The 12,023-nt window shown below is 40.4% G+C and overlaps 1 protein-coding gene across 1 annotated transcript in view; it reads left to right on the top strand.

The window, feature by feature from the left end:
- Nucleotides 1–12,023, top strand: part of tafa5l (TAFA chemokine like family member 5, like) — a 44,767-nt gene that overhangs the window by 18,070 nt on the left and 14,674 nt on the right. The window contains exon 3 of the mRNA XM_044039277.1: nucleotides 8,706–8,833. Coding sequence (XP_043895212.1) covers nucleotides 8,706–8,833 — 128 coding nt within the window. The remainder of the gene's footprint in view (nucleotides 1–8,705; nucleotides 8,834–12,023) is intronic.

Genomic DNA, 12,023 nt, shown 5'->3' with positions numbered 1-12,023 from the left:
AGGAGTGGATTGCTACTTTTTTGTTGTGTGGTGGACAGAGAGTGGACTTAAATGTAAGCAAAAACATCGCTAAGTGAGTTAGGAAAAAAGCTAAGAGCTCTGTGCTGTTATTGTGTGTTTAGGTAAACTGTAATCTGATCTTCTTTCTGGCGTGTTTAACAAGCTCAGTGATTTTCTTTGGTTTAAAAATCCTTCATGTTCTTCAGACCGAAGAACTAAAGATGAACCATTGTAGAATTGGTATCAGTAAAAATCTGATATTGGAAAAAGAGAGATGTAAAATCTGATATGATGGGAATGCTTCACTAAACACAGACAATAAAAACAGCAGCAGCAGATTAAGCAAGTCATGTTGAGGGCTGTTTTATGTCTTCTTTATGAGAGCAGAATATGTGTTATTCATTTATTCACTTGGTGTTGTTATTGATAGATGCCTAAGTTTGTCATATTGGTATGAACTCAAAGCAATGATCACGCTGATGTGAGTCACGTAAACACAGAAATCAACTCCCTGTCTTGTCTAAACACCATAGCGTATGCAAATCTAGATGCAATGTATAATTTCTGTTATCCAAAATCCATAGCGTTACGTAGTTACATACACACATACACACATACACACATACAGTACCTCTCCTCTGCATTCATTTGTCAAGAGACACACGTTGTGGCCCATTCTCGCTCCCCGTGTTTCCTGACGGTGTCTATACGCTGTTACCCGACAATGAAATGTGGGGAAAAAAAAGAAAAGCGGAGCTGGAGCAACGATCTGTCAGAGCTGCGAGGCAGGTGGTACTGTGAGTGATTGTCAAGCAGTAATGTTGAACATTTGTCCCTGTCTGTTAATAAATTTGCAGGTGAAACGATGGCGGAGCTAAAGACACATTTTGCAGTCAGTTCTTCAAGACGGTGAACACACATGACGACAAAGACAATACTCTACATACTCAATACTAAGAAATCTGTTGCTGTTGTGGACAGATAGAAGAAAAGACGTTCAGCAACTAAACTCAACAAAGAACAAAAAATCACTGGCGAAGGTGGGGGAGGCTCATGCACATGGACGTGGATCAAATAGTAGTTTAACAGGTGTGATGTGCGATGAAACCGAGGCAACCTCTTTGCCTCTTATTCCTTGTCAGAGTGAATCTAGCATGAATGTTGATGAAGTCCTAAGACGCCCCCAGAATCAACACCATGGACAGTGATCAAGACAGATTTATTGAGTGAATTCATTTTCTTGGAGAGACTTTATATGTGTGCCAGTTCCACACGAGGGCCTCCTACATAATTCTAACTGGATTTAAGTATGCAGTGTGTTCACACTGGAGAAGTAATCACCGAAAGGTCTGGACACATAACAAAATGTATGAGGAGACCCCTTGTTCAGCAATGTACGGTACGTACAAGAGAAAAATCACATTTCTACATTTGAATCGCCAATAGTGCTCTGACATTTGATTGACATTTGCAGGTCTTTTAAGATTCCTTCTGTACATGTATTGACCTGGCTCAGTGGCCATGAGATCATAAAGGAAGGCAGCGCGGCTTTGGTGCGAGTAAAAATGTAGTTTATTTCAAATGGAACAGAAAGTGATAGAGAAACACTACCTAAACTGGGAAGATGCAGTGTTATGATCTGTTAAAATCGTGGTGAATGTGGGCGTATGGATGAGAGGCAGGGGTGAGAGATGTAAATGGTACAAAAACCAAAATGAGCTGTGCTGTAGAGCTGTGTGTGTGTGTGTGTCTGTGTGTGTGTGTGTGTGTGTGTGTGTGTGTGTGTGTGTGTGTAAGAGAAAAAACACATACACAGTGTGGATTGGAGATTAGTAACAAGCATGGCTGAGCGATATGACTTGTAAAATCACAATATTACTAGGTTATTTTCTGATAAATGATATAAATCTGGATACAGGCTGTTTCTCTGAGCTTATGAAAAGTTTTCTTTTCTCGTTGTTTGTGCTTCTATGCTTCCTCTTAATTGGTACCTGTTGTTTTCGTTCTGGCTTTGTAATGTTTAATAAAGGATATTCATTATGTGCAAGAAAACAAATGAACTATTTAAAATGCTGCTGTAACACAAATAATCAGGGTTAAAACTGAAGAAGTGAGTGTTGTCATGTCACAATATTGATATAATATCCACATTTCTGGGAAAAAAGCATTTATTTTAACCTCAACAAGGCTTCGCCTCCTGTCTTTTCTGAATTCTGAATTAACTGAGTAGGCCGTAATACATCTGCCTGTTCACTTGTTTGTTTGTTCATCTGTCACATGTAATATCTCAGGTGCATCTGGCTGAATTTGAAATGAAGCTCACAAAAATGACACATCTCAACACTGGAGCATTTCCACATGCCAGTTAAAATGATTGGCGTGTTGGTGCCAGGCGTACAAATCAAAGCTGAATCTTTAATATTCATCCTCTTCTCCGCTGCAGTTTTGACTGAAGAGAATAGTTCAACTTGTGAGTTCTGTCATATTAAATATTAGAAAGGAAAAACAGTACATCGAAGAAAAAGGGCCGGTGCACATAATCATCCACTTTGTTTTCTGCATTGTTGTTTGACCACATTTTTAGCTGACCTTTAAAAGTGCACATAGGAAACACTATATAAATTGCATTACTGTATATATGTATATATATATATATATATATATATATATATACATATATGTATATATATATATATATATATATATATATATATATATATATACAGTATATAAAGAATGTCATCTGTGCAAAATATAATCTCCATCAGAAGCTTGTGGAATGGAACCACTCTGCTGTTTTCTGTAATGAATAAAAAATAAAAACCAAGGCTTATAGTACATCTGATGCTGCCTCTGGGACATTTTCAAATGTATTACAGTGTGCAGCTGGTGACTTAAAGCAGACAATTGGGCAGATATTTCCATCCCTCTTACCATTGTGCTGCTATCCAGACTTCTGTAATGACACATCAAAAAGCTTATCTAAGCCCCGCGGTGGATAAAGTTTGTTATAAGTAAGTCACTAAGAATTCATCGTGATCACTCGCTCTTTTTTTTAATGTACTGAAAATATCTCACCATGCAAGTGAGACAAGTTTCCGTACAGAGCATAATGTCCTTTGTGAGTAACCTTAAGGACATAATTCAAGCGTTTTGTGCTGCTGTGTGTTGCTGTTGTGCAGGTTGAGTTTGCTCATTGTAGAGGATGATGGGCTTTTCCTCGCTTGTGTCCCTGCACTCAGTGTAATCTGCTCCCTGACTCTCTCCCTCTGCCTTTTCTGCTCGACTCATTGTTGCCATGCCACCACATCTCTCTCTAATCATATGAAGCTTGATGACCACCATGATAGGAGTCTGCTGGCTGCAGGGAGACTGTGTGTGTGAGAGCTGAAGCTTCCACTTTTACACCCAACAAAATCGTTATTGACACAGAATGAGTCCTGCTGAAAAGAGGCTTAGCAAAAAAAGCAGAAAGGCTTTTTTTCTCAGATGTATTTGCAGACACACAACCAAGAACAGTCACTGCATAGTATTTGTTTCTACTGCTCAGAAAAGCCAGTGCAGAAAACATGGCTACAATGGAAACAAGCTTTGAATTGGGCGCTGTCCTGTTTCTTATATGTTCCCATTTAGATTTGCTGTAAGTAGGTTAATGCAGTAACCAGGTGCTTTGACTTTGCCTTCACCGACAGAAATCGTGTTTTCATTCACAAAGAAGCTCCATTTTTGTTGTCAGCTCATGTCAATTCTGCTCAACACCCACTGCTTAGAGTTTAGTTCCTAGAGGCTCAAATAACACAACATTCTGGATGTTATTTGAGAATTTATGGATTACTCCTTGTACATAACAAATGGGCCCCCAGTGCAACACTACTCCTCGATTTAATATCAAGAAGCTTCTCCAGGTGTCTCCTTTTTATTGGAGCCTAAATTTTCCAACCAACAGCAAGACCAAGGGATTATATATTTCTGATCATGTTTGAAGGGTATTTATTAGTGCTATGTGAAAATGATATCTTTAGGTACATACTTTGTTGTCCTTCAATAGATGAAAATGAAATGTCTTCTTAGAATTTCAATAATGGCAAACCAATACTAGTGATCTAACACTGGAGACTCAGTGTAGCTTCATAATATTCATGACTAACTGCAAATGTACCCGTTGTAGGTTAGGGTTAAATTGGACCGTTAAAGGATAATCATCTCTTATCTGAATTCCATGCGACTGATTTGTTTTGTGATTAAATCCAGCTCAGGCATTACTAGTGCATTTTACACAACAGCAACAAAAACTACAAAACCACTTTGAAGGGAGGCAAAAAAGTTACAACAGAAAACTCCCCCTTGTAATCCCTTGTAAAAAAAAGTCTATGATAAAAATGTGTCTGCTGCCTCTGTTTTAAATGCATTCACTGTGGATTTTTCTCTTGTGTGATAATTGGAACTGAAAGAACATCGGGCCTCTGGTAGCAGAATGGAGGACAGAGGGCTGAAAATCTGGCTGCTACAAATTGATTCATGATTGAAGCTTAATTAACATCAGTCAGAACCCCTTAAAAGCTGTTTCTGTGTTTCTGGTGCTGAACTAAGCTGTTAGTTAATCTTTGTGGATACTTAGCAAAAGAAGCATCAGCTTTAGTACACAGTTAATTCTCATGGTGATTCATGTGACTTTCTCTCAAACCTTTTTTTTTTTTGGTCTTTTCCAAAACTGCCTCAGAATAAGCACCAGCATAAGTACCGTTATTAAATTACCAGAAGAGACACAATTAATTGCTGGAGGGATTTATGTTGCACATTATGACAGTGAACTTTCCTATGGTATTGTTTCTTCTCTGAGTCACAGGGCCTGCCTCTAAAGCCATGTCTTTTGTTTGTTGTACCTCATCCAAATACATTTTAAATGAGCTGCCTATGGCTTTAGTAAAAAAATTTCCTTAGGTTGTGCAGAGAATGAATTACATTAGACTAACAGTAAGTCTGCTTTAAGTCACTGTTGTGCCTTCTGCCTGGTTCTGAGTCCCATCTGGCAGTGCTGTAGTGTGGGGCCGGGTGGGGCAGGGCTTGGCACTGTGCACGGGGGGGACAGATGGTCTTACGTGTGATCTAGTTGGAGGTCCAGAGCGGTACCCCAGTAGGGACCCTGGCAGCTGAAGGCCTGTCCCAACTTCCACTTTCCCGAGTTAGGACTCCAATGATGATGGCAACATCATCACTGGACAGGTGTTAGCCAGTCAGTCAGACACACCCTCATCCAGCTGTTTCACTACTGCTGAAATATTATTTCCACTGTATAAACAAGAGGGGCGGTACAATTAACCTTTTTTACACAAGCATCAGTCAGTGCACCAGAAACTATGTCGTCTCCACCAGGCTCCCAAAAAATGGACGCATCCAAGTGAAGACTGACAGAGTGGATTTGTCTTCATGAGCACAAGACCACAGAGACACTCATGTGGTTCTGGGTTCTTGGAGAGGAGTTTTATTACATTGTGTAAGCTGCATCAAACATTGTTTCCCACAGCTATCAGATACCTCTTTTACTACTTTAATGTAGCGTATTAGACATCTGACGTGTCAATAAGAGAAAGTGACTATGTTGAGAAGGTATTAAGTGGTTCACTTTTCTCTTCTAATGTATCCACCAATGTACAGTATATTAATCTGCAGACACTATTTTGTTGACTTCCAGATTATCCATAGATTAGTTTCTTTGTTGATGCTGCCTAGTGATTTGGAGCATAGTGAAGCACGTTATATGCATTACAATATGTTTACATAAAACATCTACTGGACTCTAATAATGCCACAAATCTTCTGAAGCATTTGAACCAGTGTGACCGATCCCAGTAGTCAGGTTTATAAGAACATCATCGTGTATTGTGCAAAAATAAAGCAGCGTGCTGTCACTGACGGCATTGAAAAAGCAACAAGGGCAAAATATCAACTGCCCTCATACTGTGGCAGCAGCAGAAAAATGCATTTATTTCAGCCAACCTCCGCGACTCCGAGCTGGCTGGGCTGATGTACTCCACGGTTAGTCAGCACTCTCGCCACTTTGCCAGCTCAGCTTTTATTCCGTAGCCTGGAAATTGAGTTTTGCTTGCCCTGTAATGTACTCAAAACTACATCTGCAACTGACTGATAAATCTACGCTGTGTTGCGCCAGACGGATAGCTGTGAAAATGAAAATTCATCACGGCATGTTGCTGTGTCGGGAGGTCACTTCAGATTTTCATCTCTGCTCCGGGTGAGGCCACAATGACCATTTTGTCTGAAAATCTACTTTTAAAGCTTTAATATTTTCTCAGGCTTAATTGGTTCAGTGAGATGACAGGTTCCTGGCTCGTTCGTAGCCACAGCTCTGTCTCCTAGCTGCGTGACAACACCGGGAGAGCAGATTCTCCTCTGATGTGTCAACAATATGTATTATTTGCTGAGGGACAATGGCTTTATATCTGCAGAGCAATAATTGCATGCTTGTGTGTGTGAATGTGTGGTTACATACGTGAGTGTGCTGCTCCGCCAGCTTGATAAATGCCACAAGATGACAGATCTTTATTGCAGAGCAGCAGTCGGGGTCTGACACTCCAAAGACCAATTCCAGACTGTTAACAAGGCCTGGACCAGGAATACCTCACAGCAAAATGTCACAAGGCCTCCCTTTCCACACCTCTTTACTCTCCCTCCCACTCCCCCTCCGCTCTGCCCTCAGCTCTCCCATGGACATTCCACGAATTGTAGTTCCTCTCTTTCAATTTGCCGACCATGTTACCTCGTTCCACAATATGCTGCCCTGGGGGATCATGGGTAGGCAAGAGCAGCAGCCCCGGCCAGGTCCGCAGAGAGCTGATAACCTTTCAGTGTTGCTTTAGCACACTGTGTAAAGAACAATCAGAGCTTATCACCATTGACGACAGGCGAATGCTAATTCAATATCCTGCAGACACGCTGCAGTCGGAGCGGGAGAGATTCACTGGCTTTCACTGTGACAGCCCAACATTTTCAGCAGACAAATAACTTTTGGAAGATTAAGGGTCTCTGGCCTTTCTGCACTGGAATCCACTTCCTCAAAACAATACACTGCCAGAGAAAAAAGTCCCAAACTCAAATATTGTGATGGACCAGCTTGATAACAGCATGCATTCACCATGATGTCGTTTTTTGATAAGCTTTTGCAATGACACAACGAATATTTCAATCCATAGTTGCACTCTTTTTTTTGCCATTATGTTGTATTTATGATAGTAGAGATGGACCACAGTGTAAATCCAGAAGATTTTCCCCTTGGGTTTAGGTCTTGTGTGTGCGGTTGCCAGTCCATGTGTGAAAATGATGTCTCATGCTCCCTGAACCATTATTTCACAATTTGAGCCCAATGAATACTGGCATTGTTATTTAGCTGACCCCGTTTTTCTGGCCACATAATGTTACGGAACCCAGACCAGACCAACTATATTACAAATGTTAGAGTACACGTATGTGACCTTTGGCAGTGTATTTCTAAAAACAGAGCCTTGTAGATGTCAAATGTATGTTTGGATGATGACATCACATGGAACACGCTTGTTTTGCATTTTCCAAAATCTGAACAAAATTTTATGACTTTTTTACCGTCCACATAAATCATTTAACACTACATTTGGGTAAAGAGAGATTCATGTTCTGACTGACAGTGTTCCTGAATTTCAACTGTTGCGTTCATTTGAAGAAAAAAAAAAATAATAATTTTATTAATTATAAATATTTTTTTTGTTTAATTAATTAGTGTTTGTTTGAATAATGCTTTTTCCTGTTTTTCTGATTGATTATTTTCCTGTTTTTTGGAGTAATTTTTTTTCTGTTTTTTGTGCTAATCCCCCCCCACACACACACACACATCATTTTTTTCTGAATTATCAAGAACTCTCGCAAGAACCTCCAACCTGCAAGTGACTCCCATATTTCCAGCAGTCTCCTGTGTCTTGAGTCACCACGTAGTCAGCCTGAATGCATTTCAAATCAATCATCTTGTATCCATGGAGCATGCCATATCTGATTTCACCATTTGTTCCTTTTTTTCTTGATAAAGACATAAAGTTGTCTTTTTGCTCACAGACACCTGTCACATCTCTCCCGCTGCTGGGATGCTGACATTGTCAGCCAGTGTTAACTTGGTGAACCACAGGTAGTGTCTGCTTCAGCTGTGCACGTTTGGCAAAACACCCGACAGTTACAGTATGACAGCGGAGCAAAAGAAACACCTTTGATGCTGTAATAACAAGTGTCAGCACTGAACCATGTTGAAAGATGTTTCTATTTTTCTCTCTTCCCTGATTTTTGGTCATCCGTCTACTGTCTGAGTTTAAATGATTGTATTATTATCCACGTGTAGACATTTAAAGCTGTGACACTTTCTCAATGGAGACATGGACCAAAAAAAGACAAAAGACAAACAAATAATTGCAATTTTGTGCAGCTGCAGTGAGAACAAGCTTTAGCAGGACAACAATTTATGGACCAACAGCTGGTCTCTAAAGGTTACAACCAGGGGCAATTCAGACATGACGGTTCAACAAGATCCTAATTAAAATACTACAGGCTTGTAGACACATCAACACATGAAGATGCTTTCTTGTTTGTTTTAGAAAATTCTTGACACGCTGTTAGTCTTTCACCTGGTCCACTTCTCTAATCTGCGTCTTTGCCCTCTTTCGTCCTTTCAGCACGAATCGTGCGGAGCCGCCAGTGGTGTGAGATGGCTCCCTGCCTGGAGGGGGAGGTCTGCAGCCTCCTCTTCAACCGATCCGGCTGGACCTGCACCAGGGGCAGCGGTCGCATCAAGACCGTCACGGTAATTTTGAAGACATGACATTAATACATGACATATGCACATAACAGAATCACGGGCCCCACAACCCCCGCTAACTTCCACAGCGGGTGGCTCCCACGGGCTGATAGCGTCATGTGTAGCTTTAGCCCATAGCCAGAGGCAACGCATTCACTCTGCAGGTCAGTGTCTATGTTTCAAACACTGCAGCACATTTACTGTTAAATCAGGGAAGGGAAGAATACTAATGCTGCGCTGCTCTCTCTGAGCTGAAACGCCGAAGCGTTGTCGGTGCATGGCCTGTTAATGGTTTGATAACAAACTGCTGGGTATTACTTTCAATCACAATTCATCCAAAGAACACTAAGAGAGGAACAAGCATGATATCTTAGATATCAATGTAATATCTAGTGAGATGTCAGCAATTAAAAATTCACACTGTGTGCTATGTATCTCATAAACCTTGCTAAGACATCAAATCATCCGTACAGTCGGGATAATACTGACACCTATTAAATCGTAGGCTACGGCAAAACTCATCAGCTATGTCGTTTTTGCCTCCACTGTATTTCACTGTTAGGCACTGCTGCTGATTAATGCATCATTTCATGTGGCATTTTCCTGGTCAGTAAACGTGCGCGCACACACACGCACACACGCGCTGGGAAATGGTCCGAAGATTTCCACAAGCTTTGGTCCAAAACTTTGTTTGCTAGACCATGACAGTGGCCGTCGACAAACATCTCCCACAGTGCGATGCAGGACCACCATTTTGTGTGGAGCAGCCCAATTACCGTGCCACGTATACCAGCTTCAAGTAGATGCTGCTCTGAAGGTTTTGAATGATCAATTCAGTTATTAAACTAATATCAAATTTGAATCTATTCTCTTCAGAACCCACTTGGATTTGAGCTGATTTTGTAACAAATACTGACACAAAAAGCTTGTAAAACATGCTGAAATGTAGGTCATATAAAGTGTCCAGTCTTCAGCCTTTGAAAGACATTGTTTAAAAGCTGAAACACTGCTTTTGTGGTCAGTTTTGTATAAGGCATGAATGCATTCATATACATGTATAAAGGATGGGAAAAGACTACTCGTTATTTTCCTCCCTTTCCCCCCCAAGTCTTCACCTTCCCTCCTACGCATCCAGTCTCTTAAAACCCTACCCTCTCTCTCTTCTCCCAGACCTGTCACCCAGGGAGAAGCATGCGATAGTATATGATCTTTATTGCCAAAAAGTTCCACATGTGTATGTCTGGATCCTGGGGAAACTATAGCAGCTCAATGTTGTGCTGGGGGCGAGCTTCTAAACAATAAACATCAGTACAACACGGCTGATGGAAAACTACTGTGACATCACTCATTAGGATGCAGCTACCAAGCCATGCAACATGCTGCGCTGTTTTAATCACTGGTGAGCACTTCAGCAGGAGGTTTGTGTGCCATTTGATTCATTGTCAGTTTACCTATTACTCAGACCTGTGCATGTGTGTGAGTATCAGAGGTTTTTTGAAATTCAAATGAAGTATGAATACAAGCAGTTGGGATTTGACATAACCACTCAAACAATGATGGAAATGGCAGCAGCTAGTAACACCCTGTGACCTCTCTGTGACTCTGTGGGAGATGTAAATGAAATCAAAGCATGGTTAATATTTAAAACCTTCAATATGGTTGTCATCTGCTCCTCTGTAGGCCACATCCAATGCCTCAGAGCTGCCAATTTATGCTGCAGTGCTAACTGAGCCATTTCAACAACACACAGGATGACCACTTCATTATATTAATCTGATTGTTGAGGTTTTTTTTATTAGAATTATTCACTTAATTGTGAAATCAGTAGCATTATAAATTAGATTAAATGCAGATGAATAAAAACCACACACCTGCAGACTGATGAACAATAGTCACCCTGCAGGCAGTGCTGCTTGTCCAGTTAATGACTGAGTCACCATGGATACAGGTCTCACTGCTGCTCTTTGGTTTACTCCGTACCACTTGGCAAGTTCACACTATGCAACTGTATATGCTCGATGAAAATGCATGAGCGGTCTGCTGTGTGTATGCCATGCCCAAGAAACACAATTATATTCCCTCCACTGTTCCTTGGCTGTATATTTTAATGGTTCAAAGGTAAGCACAGCACAACATATTTTTGTTGTTGTGGTTTTTGGCTTAAATCCTCTCTATTTCATGTTTCCTTGTGCAGCTGCTGGTTGCTTTACCTCAAAAAAAAAGACACACTTTCAAACTATGAAAACAGTGTATTACCACCTGAAACAACATGATGTACATAATTCTTCAATACCAATATAACAAAGGTTCACTATAGTGTATATCAATATAATGTTTTGTTTGTTTTTTTTGTCCACAAATTATTTTAAAACCTCAATTAATTAGTTTTCTTCTATCTGTACTTGAATTATTCATTCTATTGCCACAGTTATCAATATTGACTGATATGGAATTTAATCATAAACTGATGTTTATGATTAAATTATGTTAAACCAATGCCGTTTTAGAGCTCCCCGTTTCTTTTGGAATGGCAACATTTTTAGTCTTTAGTCTTCCTGTTATTTATCAGCCCACATATCAATACTGAACTATTGGTAATAATCTATATATCGGCCTCATTGCTCAAAAGATTGCAGTAGACGTTTTTTCCACTATCATTTTCCAAGGGGAATAAATGTGCTCAAACAGTAACAGATACACAAATATGTGCCTCATCTATGAAGATGTCAAAATAAAAACACACAAAGAGACCGAAGGAGAACACAGAGGGATGGAACTCACAGAGCGAGTGAAACGGCACAACACAGCATGTTGATGTCAGCAAGAGATGACAACATGGCCAGAGCAGGAGACACTGTTTTCCTCATCATCAGGTACACAAGGCCAAAGGTCAGCCTGTCACTGTCTCTGTTGATTTTCACCCTCTCTCTCTCTTTAACTCTCTCACTTGCTGTCTATTTCATCCCTCGCTCCTCTGCGGCACATTTCATGCATATTTTCTCATTGTGTCCTAATCTATCCCGACGGCAGCACACACAGATGAGTGAGTTGCTCTCGCTCTGACATTTCCAAAATAATACTATAATATTATATTCAGTGTTAAGCAGTTGTAGCTGAGCATGATTTTTTTTTTGTTGTAAGACCTAAATTGAGTGGAAAACACAATTGAAGATGAAATGAGAAATCTATAAAAAGG

This window comes from Solea senegalensis, linkage group LG11, assembly GCF_019176455.1.
Source record: "Solea senegalensis isolate Sse05_10M linkage group LG11, IFAPA_SoseM_1, whole genome shotgun sequence".
NCBI classification, from domain to species: Eukaryota; Metazoa; Chordata; class Actinopteri; order Pleuronectiformes; family Soleidae; genus Solea; species Solea senegalensis.
The sequence above is the reverse complement of the archived record's forward strand: the minus strand, read 5'-3'. Positions and strand labels throughout refer to the sequence as shown.